The 17,613-nt window shown below is 40.5% G+C and overlaps 1 protein-coding gene across 2 annotated transcripts in view; it reads left to right on the top strand.

Annotated features, from left to right (window-relative positions):
* The window catches only part of LOC137176753 (protein Shroom2-like), a 30,432-nt gene that overhangs the window by 8,182 nt on the left and 4,637 nt on the right, over positions 1–17,613 (top strand). The window contains exons 1-5 of one of the 2 annotated variants that reach the window (XM_067582656.1): positions 60–192; positions 10,504–10,626; positions 11,091–13,422; positions 13,786–13,841; positions 16,467–17,078. In XM_067582656.1, the coding sequence (XP_067438757.1) occupies positions 11,167–13,422; positions 13,786–13,841; positions 16,467–17,078 (2,924 nt within the window). In that variant the 5' untranslated portion in view covers positions 60–192; positions 10,504–10,626; positions 11,091–11,166. Of the gene's footprint in view, positions 1–59; positions 193–10,503; positions 10,627–11,090; positions 13,423–13,785; positions 13,842–16,466; positions 17,079–17,613 lie in introns of those variants that run through there. The other variant, XM_067582655.1, reaches the window with a different exon arrangement.

Raw genomic sequence — 17,613 nt, forward strand, 5'->3', positions numbered from 1 at the left:
TTGACAGTGCTTAGTGGGATAGGCCATATCAGCAGAGCTCATTGTTTTCAGGGGCTTTGGCTACTCCAGCAAGCACAGAGAGGACGCTCCTGTCTGTTTTGCTTCCCTCTCTCTCTCTCTCTCTCTCTATCTCTCTCTCTTTCTCTGGACATGTTTGTTTTTTAGAAGATAAAAGAGGATTTTCACTCACAGGTATTTCCTCTTTCTCTCTTTTATTTCATCTCTGATTCAATCATTTTGGGTTTCCTGAGCAGAGGGATTAGATCAGGAAGCGGTGAATGAGTTTGAGATAACGTCAGGTTTTCTTCAGCTAGATGACACATAAAGGTTCAGAAGCAGTGACCTGTTTTCTCAAAAGGATCAGCTGTAAATTTAGGAAGAAAAAAAAACCTGGCAAGCTCTTTAATGTCCTGAGGATTTATGTGATGTTGGAAAAAGGATGGATGACAACGTTAGTGCAGGTAAACGGATGTTAAATCTCAGTGTGTAACCGATTCTTCAGCTGTAGCAGAAAGGTGAATTTACAAGACAAATGAAGTGTCTGAAAGCTGTTGTCCTTGTCTCACATGCAGCTGACTGTTACCACAGATACTTAATGTCACCAGAGCTTTTTGTGTTGATTCATAGGACTGAAAATCTCTCCTTAAGTGTCCATATTAAGCAACAAGTGTTATTTTGAGAGACATTTCTCAGCAGCAGAGTTGTTGGTCTAAAACAAGGAAGATGCATTTTATTTAGAGACTAGAAAGCCTTTAGAAAATCTTTTGTGTCTGCACCAAAATACACAGTGAAAGCTGGTTATGGGATGTATGTGTTTAAAAACTAAACAAAGATCAATACCTGACACTTATGCAGCTGAACGAATTATTCGCAGGGGTTTTTTGGACTAATGTGGCGTTTTAAAGGCTGATATATTGCATAAATATTTGATATCCATAAATTTTAAGGATGAGGTCATTAAAGGGTCAGTTCTTACGTCTTATGTTAATGCAGACGGAAATAAATGTGAGTGTAGTGCGGAGTGGAAAACCAACCATTAACCTCCAGAATGATTCCAGTTTTAAGATGATTATCAGCTCTTTCATACAGCTTGAACCCTACACTTTATATTAACTATTGGATGAGTAAATAATGAGAAAACAAATATATAAAAGCTAAAATTTCCCTTTTTTCAGGATGTGTTCAGGTGCAGTATTGACTGTAGGTCACCTGCGTTTTGGCGAATAGACTTGAAGCATTAAAATCAGTTTCAGGTCGCAGTTACGTGTGTAAAGCACAAGTGAATCATGAGCTGATGAAATGCTTGTATTGACAGATCTTCTATCAGAAACACCTTCTGTGTAGAGAAGCTGTTAGCTGACTGCCAGAAGAAGAATCTGCAGCAATTTTGATAATCAGTTTTTTTGTTTTACTCATTTATTTAAGCAAAAATACCAAAAACTCACTGATTCAAGCTTCCTAAATGTAAATATTGTTGATTGGAAAAAGTGAAATTGAAATATGTGAACTTTGTCTTTGGGAAATGACATGAAATTGCGCCATTTTACAGACCAAATGATTAATAGTTTAATCAAGAAATGAAAATTTGCAGCCTTGGTTTTTACACTCTGTTGAGGTGAAGTGGACGACTTGATATCTGATATTAAAAAAAAAGCCGAATATCGGCCTAATATCAGTCCAGATGTTCCAGCTGTTTGTCATCTTCAGGTCTGCACTCTGTCAAAGTTTGTTTGGACATTTTTATTCTCCTCCTCCTCTTTTTATTTTTTTGTTGCCGGTGCAGGCAGTGACACACCGATAAGCCCAGCTGTGATGACGCTGGCACTTTCTATTGTGTCGTCGTGTTTAGAGCTCAGTGGGGCGAAATCGGCCCCACAGGCTGCTGCTGCTGCTTCTGCTTCTACTACTACGACTACTACTGCTGCTGCTGCTACTGTTGCTGCTCCTGCTGCTGCTGCTGCTGCTGCTGCTGTTTGGGCTCAAGCTGGTGAATCAGCAAGATGTGTCACCACTGAGCTGTTTCATAGAAGCTGGAAATGAAAAGGCGAGGGAGTGATAGATGATGGTCCCAGCAGTTCATTACTTATTGTACAGACAGATAAATATAATTAGTCTTTTCTTTATTCTGGTACATGTCTGGGGATGATGCTAAAAGTATAATAGTTTAGTGTTTGTCAACCAAGAATTGAACATGCACATTTAACATCTTGTTGAGTGAGTGTCTTTTTCTGCCTTTGGAAATAGTTTATCTTAGAATATTGAGCTCTTTTATACCTTTTTTTATTTGTTTTACTGTATCAAACCTGCGAGTGAGCATTGATCTGTCAGGATCAAGGTAAATGTGGTGAGTTTTCGGACAGCATGTCATTATTTCAGCAGCTTTTCAGTGTGTAATTATGATCTGCTTCACACTGAAATAGATTCAAAGACAATCTAGATCAGGGTTACTCAAATACTAAGTCCTAGAGGTCGACTTAATTTACTTCCACAGCATCAAAGGTCCAGTGAGGCTGCATCACATGATGATATTTCAGCACAAAAACTCTAAAACTCTGCACATCAACAGCATTTCTGTATTAATGGTAGACATCCTTAAACTTGGGCATAAAAAGGAGTGTTGATCAGGCGGAGACACTGTTGTTAGTGTTCACTAGTGAGTTCTTCAGCTGGTCCAGTTTTGTGGTTTGTCTTTGTGTGTTTGGGATAGTTTTGTTCACAACAGGCATGTTTGGTGTCGTAGTGGCACAAAATGAACACATATTTCTCGATCCAGTCATCCTTAAAGTCACGTTTTTCACTGTCAACCTTCCTTTTTTTTGTATCGGCTAGTTTTGAACAAGCCAGGAAGATCAATATCCAACCATATTTCAATGTCCAGACACTACTGATTATCCATTATACATGATATTGATCATTTCTGATTTTAATGGCCTTTACTTTTCTAAATATCAGTTTATTTTGCTCCCGGTGTCATCAGTGCATATCCTCTTTTCAAATCACTTATTAACAAGGACTTTAACTAATTTACAGTCAACTGTTGTAAAGATCTTTCTCATTTCTATAGCAACTAAACCAAATTTTGCTGTTTGATGAGGTTTAAAATAATACTTTTACACACAGGCCCAGTGTATAATACTATATGAACAGTTAACTTCCCTTCTAGCACACTTGATTTGTGTTTTTAAATTCCTGCAGAGCCTTCAGCCTCTCTTCTCCTTCAGTGGAGGAGTTTGTCGAGGTGAAGGAGTCTCTCAGTATCTTCCTCCCTCCCTCCCTCCCTCCCTCACTCAGACTGACATTGGCTGGTATCTCTCAAAACAGACGTGGGCTCGAGCCAAACATTCCTGTCTGTGCTGCGTTTCCTGACAAGGACACTGAATCAGATCTTCAACAGAAAAACAAGGTTGTGAAATATAGAGTCATGATGGAATTTAGAGGTAACAGAAGTATCAGAGATCAGGCTGAAGCACAGTATTGGTATCAAAAATTCCCCAATAAAGAAGTTTGATAGTCAGAGCTGAGTTTAAACAAAAAAGTTACTAGTTTTTCATTCAGAAAGATAACAAACTATTATAAAACTGGGCCACATTTGGTTGAAAAAGTGCTAAATCTGACACTTTAAATAAGTTAAAACCTTAAAATCCTGCATTTTGACTTCATTATATCTTTCTCTCTATCATTTTACCAGAATAGTCTCCTTTTCAGTATAGAAATATCTGCAGGAAATCCTTTGTCCCGAGAGCCGTCAAGGTTATAAATGAAACCAGGTTTCGGTAGACGAGGATACAGGGTGGTGCTCCTCTTTATGAATGTGCATGCTGAGACGATGTGTTGTCGTCTGTATGTTTTTATGTTTTATGTTTTATGGTGAAATTCAAGGCCAAAATAGCAGCACAATGTCTGAACAAAAAACAAAACAAGAGAAAAGTCATAATAAAATGTAAGAAGAAAGTGTAGAGTAACAAAAAAAAGGGCAAAATCCAACAGCAAGTTAACATTGGCGTCGACCCAGAGTGTGAGTTCAAACATTCAACTTACTCCAGTTTATTTGTTTTGGATTTGTTTGCAAGCTTGAAAGTGAAGCAAATAAATGATGACTGACATCAAAAACCTCCAACTGATCCTCTCTGTGATGTAAATTCAGTCTGAAAACAACTGATTTTCTTAAAACAAGTGAAATATTATGAATAACAAAAAGACTAATTCATTATTCTTCTATTGGAATCTGTTTCCAATAGTAATAACCATTTACCACCGACTGTTCCACCTGCAGGACACTATCATTGTGTAAAAATGTGTCTACACAGCTGCACAAATATGAGCCTGTAATATGTCGTAATGGGTCGATTTTCTTTATGGTCGTAAAAATAATCAAAGTACACAAGATTCACAACTGAAACCTTTAAAAATATGGTGTCTCTACATCCTCAAAACTGTCTGATAGTCGAATAAGGTCATAAATCTTTGACTGTCCAAATTCTAACGATCAAAAATAGTTAAAAGGTTACATATGATGTTAGAAGAAAACTTAAAAATACTCTAAACTTTGCAAACAGATTGAGATATTTTTGCATCTTTTTGTTTTTAAATGCTTAAATAACAGATTTTGACTCATAAACATTCTGCAACCAAGAAGCTTTTATTACATTTTTGACATGAAGTCCTTTATCTATCTACCATGTGACAAAGTGTGAGCTGTTGTTATGGTTACGTCCCGTCAGCCAGCGGCTCTGCACGCCCAGCCACTTACAGCCCAAACACTAGGTTACAGCAAGGACGCCGGACAGGACAATAACTCCTCCCCCTCGTCTCAAATCCCCCGTTATAATCCCCCGAGGAAATCTCCTCCGCAGCACAAGGTGGAGTGTGTTTGTGTTCATACAGGGAGGAGGAGGAGGAGGAGGAGGAGGAGGGCAGCAGCTCACTCAGATTCCTCACAGCTCGTCTCTGTCAGACTGGTGTGAGTTGTGGTGTCAAAATGCGCCTTTTTTTTTTTTTTTTTGATGGAGTCTGCAGTAGAGAAGTGATGTGAAAGTCTGAGCTACAACTGTCATAGAGAGCAAAACACAAAAAACTGATTCAGATAACGGGTAAGTCGTCATGTTTTGTTGCTATTTAACTTCTATCTGTTTCATTAAGAGACACCCAATTAAATCAATTTATTTGTAGAGATTTTTGCCTGTAATTCGACTTTTTAGTTACTTTTCAACGTCACACCTGCTGTTTAAAATCACATTTTAATGAGATTGGCGTAGCTTGTTGCCATTTGGCCTTTATCACAAATATTACAGAGATTACAGCTGCTGGTGATTATTTTCGGAATTTATTGTCAGAAAATAATTTTTAAATTGCTGTTTATAATTTCTTAGAGACCATGGTGACATCTTTAAATGTCTTGTAGTAGTGGTAGTGGTAGTAGTATCACGCATGACGCATTTGAGAAGCTGCTACCAGCAAAATTTTGGCATTTTTCTTTAAAAAACCCCCCAAAAACAGGCCGAATCGATTATCAAAATAGCTGTTGATTAACTTTCTGTAGATCGATTAATTGACAAATTGTTGCAGCTCTGCATCATTCAGTCAATAAAATGTTAAAAAAGGAGAAAATGTTGATCACAATTTCGTCAAACATCTTGTTTTGTCTGATCAAACAGAAAGTCCAGAAAACAAAGATATTAAATTTACAATGATATAAAACACAGAACAGTAAAAAATCATTTAAACATTTAAGAAGCTGGAAGAAGAGAACATTTAGTCATTTTACTCAATAAGCAACGTATCAATTAATCAACTAAAAATATAGATTATACAAATATTAGAACATCATTATCAATGTTTGCGTGCTCTTTTAAGAAACAACCTGAAGTTTTTAAGACTCTAAATGAACTACCATCTTTGTCATATTATTGTCGCATCTCCACTAGTTGTCCAGCATGTTGTTTTTAATTATTTGCTATTGTAGAAGTTTAGTTCTTCTTTAGTTCTGCATGAGATAAGAGAGTTCTCGGAAAGTATGATGTTCAATGATATAAGGATTTTTATAAGCATCTTCAAGGATTTTTTTTATTATTGATGTCCTTTTTTATGTGTCTTCAGCTGCTAATATCTTTCTTCCTCTGCTGCACTTCTTCAGTTCTATCAAACCTTCTCGATGACGGATGTACTCGCAGCCAACTGGGTCATCTGTGTTTCAGTTTCATGTTTAGCTCTTTCTCTTGAATTCAGCTCATATTTCCTGGGAGTAAACGGTGGCGTCTCCTCCCCTGTGGAATATCTGTGACAGACCAGCTGTATCCCCTGACAATAGACCCTCAGCTCTTTAGAAAAGAGGACATTTGCATTTCCATTGTTAAGGAGCTTGTTAGGAGGCAACACAACTCTCACTTTTGTGTGTCACACTGAGCAGAGGGAGGGAAGCTTTGTAAGTTAAAGTGATATTTTGTGAAGTTTGAGATGAAACCAGTGGTCACTATATGAAAGATTCTTCTTTTGCTGTTCTAAACGTTTTCTGTGGCACATTTCTGGGTTGTTTGGAATATGCAGAGCAAGAAGAGGAGCTTCTTAGTTACACTCAGAGTTGAAAACTAACTTAAAATGCCATTTTAGTTTTAAACATTGAAGTAATTATTTCAAGTTTCCACTCATAATTATTATTTACGGATCCCATAGTTTCCTAGAATCTCCTATTTTCTAGAAAGGAACTCATATGGAACTGGAAAGCACCGTGTAATTTGTTGCCAATTAAAGGGAAACCAATGACAGAGCTCATTTGGTGCACTCCTAATTAGTTGCAATTAATGAGTGTTTCATTCAGTGCACAGCAGGTCAGCTGAACATGCAATCATTTGAAATGTGTCTACACACAAGCATATAATTCAACATATATGGATGATAAAGTTTCCAATAAGCATCTTTTGTAATAACAATGTCTGATCCGTCAGTGTGTAATGTGTTTGGCTCGTAGTGATGAACCCTCTGCAGCTCCTCGCGGCTCTACAGAGCTTTATAGTGAGTTTCAGCTCATTGTTTATCTGTCCGGCTGTAACTTTACTGATTTGGTTCACTCTCAGCGCTCTCATAGCGTTGCTTTTGGGCCGCAGCAGGCAGCTGTTTCCAGAGAAAAAGCTCTAAAAAGCCACTGTACACTACCTGCCCAGCACCAAACAGACACAGTTAGCTGTAGACTAGCTGGTGAACATAGTGGAGCATTTAGCAGCTAAAGAGCCAGATATTTCCCTCAGGAGTTGGTAGACAGCAAAAACAGAGCTAGAAGAGAGTGAATATTGAACTCACATTCACCAGGTGGACAGAAACACAACTCCAAATGAATGATAATGTTGCTCCGTAACTGCTGGATGTGGAAATAAGAAACTAACAAGTTCAACATATCAACTTAAAAGGTAATGATACGTCAGTGTTGTGTTCGCTACTTGTTTCCGCTGACCCGAAGCCACCAAAAAATCAGTTAATGCAGGTTTAAATATCAAAAACAAGCAAACTAGGAAGTGAAAAGTCATTTATTATGTGCAAAAAAGCAGCATCAGCAATGAAATCAGAGCCAGATGGAGTATTAGGAAGTCAGAAAGAAGGCGGCACACCTTTATGCCGCTGCAGTGTTGGAGACTCTCAGACTCCTGGGAGATGGCAAACAGTCCCACTTGAAACGAGGGCACGGCAGGAAGGGAGAAATACCTCCCTGCATTCCTCCGCTGAAAGAATGCAGCATCTCCATCATGGCCTGGCAGAGTTAAAAAGTTTCATCTGACTGTGATTTTTCACTATGGTCTGACATTTGAACTTGGACATCTCAGACAAACAACTTTTGAAATTTTGAGGAGAAATATTTTCAAGTATTTGAAAATGTCTCAAAATACATTCTTTTAATTTAAAATCATTGATGACTTACGTTTAAGATGTACACTAAATCTCCTGATTGTTTCCTCTTTCCTCATATCTATGCCAAGATTATTTAATTAAACTAATAAGTTAGGTGTAGAGGAGGTTGTGGTGGTTCAGGGTCATCCTGTGGATCCGACTCACTTCCATCCAATTTTTCTAAAAGCTAAGCAGTGATAAGCCTCGTCCGGAGCCATATGGCTGTGAGAGATCTGTGTCTTTCTCCTGTTGTCGAAGCATGAATGAATAAAAGGGGGGGGTCACATGTTCGTTCTCAACAACAGCCAATGAAAAGCAAGGCACTAAACACCTGTTTGCTTGGCCAGTATGAAACACTCTTGATGAAAGTCCATTCCATGGTTTGGTCCAAAAAGCAGGGACATTTAAGCATTTAAAAACAATGATTCTCAAACATCTTTAGACCGAGCTTGGATGTAACTTGGAGGGGTGGTTCATCTTGGCTCTGATAGGTCCACAGAGCGCCTGCATCATTCATGCAGATTGACAGATTTACTTTTTTCAAACAGGTGGACCAATCCCTGTAGAGTTTTTGGAAGGTTGATAGAGAAACAGGGTTGTGTAAGATTAGAGGTCGAGGTTTAGGGAAAAATCAATGTCACAGGTAGATTGGTGGTGGTTTGGTTAGTATTTGAGGCTTAAAATTGTTGATTTTAAGCCTGAAGTTAAGCCAGATTTTATACATTTGTATTAGATTTGTGTAATAGCAAAACCAAGAATGACCTCACGCTATCCCTGCTTCAGAAAGAACAATTTAATTTGATTGTGTGTTATTCCACGATATTGTCATATCTTCTGTTATCAATTGATGCCGATGTGTTCCCCTCCTCCTTTTTCCTTTTTCTCCTTCCTTCACTCGCTGCCTGTCAGGGCTAAAATGGTCGATGTTGTATCGCCACACACAATGCCCTCAGAAACCGAGGTTCACGTGGCGAGGAGCTTCCTCACCAAGATTTTGCGAAGCTCTATGAGGTACCATCACCCGGCCACGTCCCGTTGCGGTTTCCGACTGCTGAAACCACGTGGTCTTTGGTCGCTGTGTTTGTACATAGTCCTGTGTGATCCCTTAAGTATTCTCCAGGATTTATTCCCCCCCATACTTCATCAGCTTTCATCAGATTCCCATAGTTGTCATTTGTACATTCGTGGTAGTTTATTTTTATGTCCTTAAGTTGTGTAAAATCCTCCTTGTGCCCTGTTTGTTGGTTTTGTCCTGTTTACATGTCATGTGTCTGTGAAAGTTTATTATACATTATATCATTTTCTCTCTAGTTTTGCATGTTGTGCTACATTAAGGTGTATGATCTATTGAAGAAGTATAATTATTTTTATTTCCAACATGCTTCCCAGGAAGAACCGCTTCAAAGGGTATGTGCAAGTTTGGTTTGAGCAAAGTAGATTGTACAGTAATTATATCAGTTCTAGGACAATGCAACATCACTATCAGTTGTTTAAAAATAATCCTTCAAGAATTCTTAACAAAGTATGGATGATATTACTAGAAAATATGAGAAATTTATTTGATTCTCAGATGAGTAATGTTTGGCATTTGCACACAGAAATCTAGAAAAATATTCACTGTCCTTGGCTTGACAAACGTTTATCTGTATCATACTGAACAACAAACCAAATTCAAACCCAGTTATGAAATTCAACATTAGAAAAGTGAAGAATTGCAAATTATGTAGAAACCCAACACAGGCATACATAGTGATTGTTAGCTGATTCTTATTGTGTACCAATACTTGTGTCACAAATGCAAGATTATTAAAGTCACAGTAGATGTCAAGTCATACAACAGTTTGACAACAGCCAAATCCTTATTGAAAGACTGTAACATCTTTAAATATAGTTTTTTGGATCATCTGCAAATGTTCCTCTGGTTATTTGGAAATTTAATCTCCTTGACGAACAACCCAGTCAACTGAATGTTTATAACTTTGCATTAAATATTTGATATTTGATCTTACCGGGAACCTTTGTTGCATGCTGTTCCCTCTTTCTCTGTCCTCTTGTTTCCTGTCATCTCTGTACAGTCAACTGTTTAATAAAGTCATGCAATCACTAAAAATACCTTTTTAAAAAAACAAGGAAAAAGGCTGAAGAATCCTTGCACCTCCTCAACTCTGTGCTACTCTCTGCTAAAGTATGAATATTTATAATATTTGTGTTGAGCACATCTCTTGGAGGAGTAAGTAAATCTTTATTTATATATATCACTTTTCAAAACATACAAAAAATAATCAAAAATAAGCTTCTTCACATACACACACACACAATAAAAATATAAACAAATAAATAAATAAAGCAAAATTAATTACAAAACACAGCACAATGAGAAACAGACCAAACTAAAACAAACAAAAACACACGACATGGATGGAGAACTATAAAAACGCCTGCCTATACAGATGAGTTTTTAGACACCGCTTAAAACAGTTCAAAGATTCAGCAAATCTCACGGATTGGGGAATGATGGGTGTCCTTTCTTTCTTGTAGTGTAAGTGGTTGGAAAATGCCAAAGAAGCTTAAATGCCAGATACTCCCTTGTGATTGTGTAAAGGGTTTTATTGCCTCTCTGCTCTGCAGGAAGAATGATCCGAGCTCGCGGCCCCACTCCTGGCACACCTCCAAGCTGACAGAAGAGGAGTCAGAGCCCCCCGGGAAAGAGGCCACCCCAGCACCAGTTTGGCAGCCAAAACATGAAGCAAGGTGAGCCACTCTTTTGGTGTTAACCAGGGCAGAAGATATTTTTTTATTTACAACTACAAGAGATGGGGGTTCAATTTAAACAGCTACTTTCAAAATGAAACTGCTTAAAATACTACTGAGAGTGTAATTTGTGTGGTAGAATAGAGTAGTGGTTTTCATTTCTGATCTAGACTCAGGGTAAGGCTGGTTTTCTATTCTCTAATTTTAAATCTCAGATGTAAAGTACCAAATAGATTTTTGTGGTGGCTAATGAAAATTCTACTCAACTTCTGAATACAGCACATACTGTTTAAAAGTTTGACTTTAAACTGATTTAAAATCACAAATTTCAGCTTTTTTGTAGGGATTTGTTTACTTTATGAATGTCCTAAGAAATATACACAAAATTAACAAAATAAAGAGGGATGGATTCAGAATTGTAATGCACTAAGGGTACAAGCTTTTTATCTGTTCTTACACACCAGGCCCAAAGAGTCTTCCTGTCAAGAGGTCAAGAACAACCAGCGTCAGCTAACCAGCCAGCTCAGCTCAGTGAAGAACATGGAGAGACTGGAGCGTCCCTCTCATCCCTATCCTCAAGGTCGTCTTTCCCCAACTAAATACACCAGCAGCCCTGAGCCATTCGGTGGACCAGGAGGCAAAAGAGACTCTGGATTCAGCTGTTTCTCCAGCAGCTCCAGTCCTCCTGTTCATGACCTCAGTGCACCTGGTAGGAAGGGTACCAGCACTGAAAACATTTTCTTCAAGGGCCTTCAGAACGAAGGGCCTTTTCAGGCCGAGCGGCCCAAGTACCTGCAGCCAACGCTGGGGAACGGTGGCTGGGAGGGTTCCCACGTGGAGGAGCAGCTTACCTCTCGGGTTTCCAGTGGAGTAAGGCCCAGCATCGGCCCAGTGTGGCAGGTACCAGAGAAGAAGTCCCAGTCTCCTCCTCCTCCCCCTCCTCCCCTGCGCAGTGACAGTTTTGCCGCCACAAAGGTGTTCCCTTACTCTGAAGGGCCTGGTGGTTCAACGAAGAGCCACGGCAGATCAATTGAAAAACTGACAGAAAGTAACAACCAGAATGGCCTCAGATCCCACAAGGAGAAAACCTCAGAGGCCAGATGTAGCCTCAACCCCCTGCCCACCAAAGACTTCCTCCATGTCAACATGGCAGCTGACCACAACCAGCTACACCCCAACAAACTCTTCTCCCTGTCCAGCAATGATGTCAGACAGCCTCATTACACCAATGTACCTGCCCATCAGAGGCAACACAGTGATGAAAGCCCCCTCTACCTCCAGACGAGGTCCGCTCCCCCCACCAAGATTCAGAGTGTAGGAAGCTACTATCGCAGCCTCCAGGATCTGCCCACAAATGTCTTCAGCCGCAAACATGTCCGGCACTCTACAGCATCCATGGTAAGTTCTGCTGCAAACCCAAACCCAGAGAATGGGGGGTACAACAGATACTACGGCCTAGTGAACAAGCATTCAGTTCAGACTGCCGAGCACCAAACCAGGCAGGGCAAAGCTGAGGGCTGGAGGGGGGAAGCAGAGAGACCCCACTGGGTAAACAGCAATGAACAAGGCCTCCCAAGTTCCTTGAAGACGAACGTTAAGGCAAAGTACTACCTACCTCAGTCCCAGATGCCTTTCAGTGATAATAAGGAGCGCAATGGCCATTCCCATTTGGGGAATGGTCTACACTATGACCACCAAACTTCTGAACTTTCTGTTCGAAGCCGCAGCCCAGAGGATGCTGCTAAGAGGGGTGAAGGACACTCTAATGACATGAAAAGACTGTTCCCAACTCATCAAAGTAATGATCATAAGGTCAGTCTTTCAAGGCACCAAGACCCGTGGGTGCCTCAAGAAGACCACCGAATATCCCCCCTGAAAACCCCACTTCTCCACTCCCTGGCCCAGGAGAGTAGGAGTCTGGCTGAGAGGCAACCAGCAACTACAACCACAAGTGTCATGTCCACCCAGGATGTTGGTGACGCTATGGCCACCAGTGGTGGGAAAGCAAATCGGCGCAGTGACCGGTACGCCACCACCCTCCGCAATGAGATCCAGCAGAAGCGAGCCCAGCTGCAAAAGAGCCGCAGCGCTGCGACCCTCAACTGTGATGCCGAGGATGAGGAGGCAGAGGAGTGGAGATCCACAAAGACTTCTACATCTTCTGGTGTCTCCTTCTCAAGCACCTACAAGGACCACCTGAAAGAGGCTCAGGCCAGGGTCCTCCAGGCCACCTCCTTCCAGAGACGTGACCTAGAGCCCTTCGGACCAGAGGCGCCAGTAGTTAAAACCTCTAATGGACGCATTAGAGGACGTAAGCGCTTCCCCCTGGCCAAGAGGACACACTCGTTCTCAGAGCCTGACAAGATAGACAAAGTGGGAGTAGAGGGAGAGCTTCAAACAGGGTCTTTTGGAGAGCGAAGGAAGTTCTTTGAGGCCAAACCAGCATTTTCCAGGCCTGTCCCCAAGTCCAGTCAGGGTACAAACTCAAACCCAGACCTTGGTGAGACAGACAAACACAAAGAGAGAACTCCGTCAGGGGAGCCCGAGGAGGCTAACCCATCCGTAGACCCCAACCGCCTCAGCCCTGGATGTAAGCAGGACTTACTAGAGCAGCAGAGGCTTGGGACCTTTGCTGAGTATCAGGCCACATGGAACAAACAGAAGAAGTCATCTGAGGCCAAGACGCAAGGGAGGTATCACTCAGCAGAGAACATCTTGGATGCAGATGCAGAGGAAAACACAGTTTGCGTCCATGAGAGATCCAGATCTTCTCCCTCTGCAGATTTCTATATACAGGTGAGCCAAGATTATGTAGGTTTTCATTTTTCTGAATGGTGAAAGAAGTCTGTTTTTCAAAATATCAATAAAAGCGTTTTCTGATCTGACATTGCTTCTGAGTGCCTTTCACCTCTATGGTTAGGGTTTCTTTAAGTTACGGCATTAACAACTACTTGGTTAGGATTAGGCAAAGACTGTGCTCATGGTTAAAAGAAACAGTGTTATAGTACTTCTGCCTTTGCTCCTGACAATAAAGTCATCATTTTGCCTGAAGAGGTCACAATCCAAGCATATGTTGTTTAAAGTGTTTGAACAAACATTTTCTGTTGAGGACACCCTCCATTTAGCAAAGAAACTTGTAACGGTACCGTTCTTTTGCAGAATATTCCTTCGTCGTGGAGAGACCCTCAAGCTCGGCAGAGCGGTTACACCACCAGGTGAGAAAATGCCTAAAATGACATACCCAAATTAAAACGGCTGTAGCTCCTGAACCAGAGCAACTATATGCATAAACAAGATCTTGCCAGAAAGGAAACCTCCAAAAATGTCTTGTGAAAGTGTCAGAAACATTCTAGGTGAAACAGAAACAGAGCAGCAGGTCTTTGAAATCAGTAAATTGAAGAAGAAAACAATTTTTGACATGATGTTCAGGCGTTTCTGGTGCAAACTACCTTTAAATATATTTAAGTGGATGCTATTTTTGATGTTATCTACCTGATTATGGCAAAACCATGTGTCCATGTTTACGGAAGGAGTGTTTGACTCCAAAGCCGAGTGCTATTTGTCCAAAGGATTCCACATGCGTTTTAGCAAAATATTGAGCACCTACCTGCTCACTCTGACCTGTCAATTCCTCTGGAACAGCTGCCAAAAAGAAATGCTTGTGAAGTTTCATGTAAATGTGGAATGTAGTTGGTTGGTGAGATTTCCGCGCAGAAAGAGAACAGTTTCCCATTTCAGGTTCATGTTTTGTCACTCTAGATCTCTTTCCAACCTTATCTCCTGTTGTTAGAGCTCATGTTGAGGTGAACAGTATCTCTTGGACTCCTGTGGTAAACTACACCTAGATTTACAAAAGTGTCTGTGCAATCACAGGTGATTTACGGTGGGTGGAGAGTGTATCATTTTATTCTTAAGCTGCTTGTTGACAAAGACTTATCTTCAGCCTACATGATCATTTTCTTGGTAAACTGGTGAAATTAATCCATAGCATTTGCTCCTTTGTTGATGCTGCCTTGTGTGCAGGGTGGGACGTTAAGCACCCTTCAGGAAATATGACATTCAACCACAAGTGTCAACAAACCTTACACCAAGACTTAGCTGAAGTGTTGCTCCAATTCATTCTTTCTAGTGTTACTTCATACACCTTTTCAGTGGGCATTGTTTGAACAAGACAAAATTCCAACCACTGCCGTCTGAGGTCAGTTTTGCAATTTTGCTTCACAGGCATCAGGGTTTGCAGAGTCTCTCATTTTATTCATTAAATGCCCCATAAAGTTACTTATACTTATAATAAAACTAGTGAATCTGATCCTAAAACTTTAACAAGACGCAATGAAGTGTGGCTCATTATCCTCAGTTTACCTCCACATCAATGATTAAGGGGTTTAACCAGTCAATGTAAGGTTTATTTGTCTTCTTATCTTAATCTAATCTTTTTTTTTTGGTCAAACAATAGTTCCAAAAATATATCTACAATTAAAGTACACAACCTAATCTGATTTTCACAATCTAGAGATTACAGCTGTGTTTTAAAGTTCAGAATCTGCACTTTTACAGTGAACTCTTCCTTTAACAACTCAGCACTTTTTGTGTTCATTCAAATAAACCAGGGAATATTTTTACAAATGTTGGATAGGGGTGTAGTTAAATCACTATTGCATCAAAGCTGCAAATATTGGGGAAGAGGATGATTAATATATGTAAATATCACATGGGGTTGATTAAAACATGTGAAAAATAGTATAAAGGATATTTATCTAGCTATATGAAGTCATCCTTGTAGTCAGACTTGTCCTGTCTGTGCTCACATGTAATACAACCTTCGCGTTTTGTTTTTAGCACTCTGGCTCAGGTTTCCTAAATTGTAACACACACCTGTTCTCACCTGGCGACACAGTGTCTCAATGTGATTCAAATAAACCAATCAGACAACACGTTAGTAGAGTAAACATGGCGATGCTTTTGTCCGGTAATCAACTTCTGATGAACTCTGCACAAGAATCTTAAACTCCATCCTGTTTTTTCAAAATGAGATATGGAAATGACTGTTTAATTTTATTTCAGAATTACAGTTTTTTTTTTAGTTGCACTCAAACCACCAAAGAGTAACTGCCTTGTTTTTCTACACAGAGTTGTGGTTCAACCAGCCACCTCTGACTCATGTTGTCTTGATGGAGTTGGAGCTCATGCCCAATTTCTTCCAAAGTATAAACAAACTTTTCTCATTGGAACCTGGATCATTGTATATTTAGGGAAATGTGAAGCTGGAGGATTTTCACAATATCTGGTTACAGCATGGCAAAGAATTATACTTAGAGCTTTTAATACAGTTTTGGAAGTTGTTCTGAACTAATATTTTCTGTTAAAACATCCATAAAATATAAGACAAAAGATAAATATAAAGTACACCTAATTTACAAGAAAAGCTTTATGCTACAGGGGATTAACACTTCATAAAAATGTATGAATACTAATCATTACTGTTCTGTTATCTGTTATCCTGTAGAACACCAAACAATACATGTTTCAAAATTAAGATACAATTTGATAAAGACACATAATTTATGGCAGAAAATTTGACAATAGGTTGTCACAAAAGTTAACTTATGTCAGTATTTGCCTGCATTTTTTAAATAGTTCTTTGCTGGGTGAAGATCAGGAAAAGTATTTGGGTTTTATAAAGTACAGACATCTTAATTTCCACTTTTACTTTCACTTTTTACTGCTTTGTAAAGATTTTAAGTACTAGTGCAGTTTTATTGTCAGTGTGTGTGAGAAAAAAAAACCTTCCCATGTTACCCTTAGGTACTGATGAAGTTTGTCTTTATTTTGACCTCTAGAGGAAAGACAGAGAGCAGGCAGCGATACCAGCCTGACCACAGCCCACAGTCAGCCCCATCAGTCCCCAAAAACGAGGGCCCGGTCCCAGGCCTCCCTGACCACAAGTCCAAACCAGATGCTGCCAATCCCTCCCACACCACACTCTCCTCTGGCCCTCGTAGCCTCAGCCCCAACCCTGGCTCCCAGCACCCAGCCCAGCCTCCACAAACCAAGGGCCTCTTGCCGCCACCCAGGCCCCATTTAGGCCCAGAAACCACATCCTCCTCCCTGGAATTCCTCACTGGCGCCCAGGCAGACCCGGCAGCGCTCCAGCCTCTGTCCAGCTCCAACTCTGACACCCAGCACCATAACACTGCCCAGGGCACCGCCCCGGCAGGCTCCCCTCGCCTCAGCAGGACGCCTGGACCAGATATGAGCAGAGGAGGTGTAGAAAGTGAGGAGGAACAGCAGCAGCCTGCACCTTCCTCCTCTTCATCCCCGCTCTCCTCCTGGACGGACGCTCTGTCCCTTCCTGTAGGGGATCGAGCGCGGTCACCATCGCCACAGTTTGCACCGCTGAGGTTGACCGACAAACCGCCGGCAGTGTCCGTGCAGGATGACTCACCGCTCAGGTAAGCAGCTTAGCCGAAGCGCTTCAGGTCTGCTCTGTCCCCTCTCAGCCCCTCGTTACGTAAAGGTTTTCCCTTCTGCTCCAGTAGAAACAGTCTTAGTTGAACAGGAAAAACCACTGAAGGAAAGTCAGGCACTGATGAATGAGGCAATAACAGAGAGTTGAAAGAAAAGAGGAAGCGTAATTAATTTGTACTCTGCAAGAATCACAACCTTTGGCCATGTTTAAAAATGTTAAAATGTTGAAAAAATAGAATCTCTATAATAGAAAATGTGCTGACGAAAAGGAAGATCAGAGTTTATGTTTGTAGTCGATTTCCTTTTCAGTCTGAGACAAATCAAACTGGAGGCTGTAATTTTCTTAAAGCCACATGGCTGCTGTGACCTTTGGTTTCCATTGCAGTTCTACTGTACGATCCATCCTTTAATTAGAAACGGTTGACTGTGTAGCTCTGCTGTTTATTAAAAACTTAGCTCTCTACCTTTTCGTCTTGGTTGGAGTTTGCTTACTCTGCAATCTGCTGCGTTCTGTGTTTT

The sequence above is a fragment of the Thunnus thynnus genome, chromosome 24 (genome assembly GCF_963924715.1).
Source record: "Thunnus thynnus chromosome 24, fThuThy2.1, whole genome shotgun sequence".
Classification (NCBI taxonomy): Eukaryota; Metazoa; Chordata; class Actinopteri; order Scombriformes; family Scombridae; genus Thunnus; species Thunnus thynnus.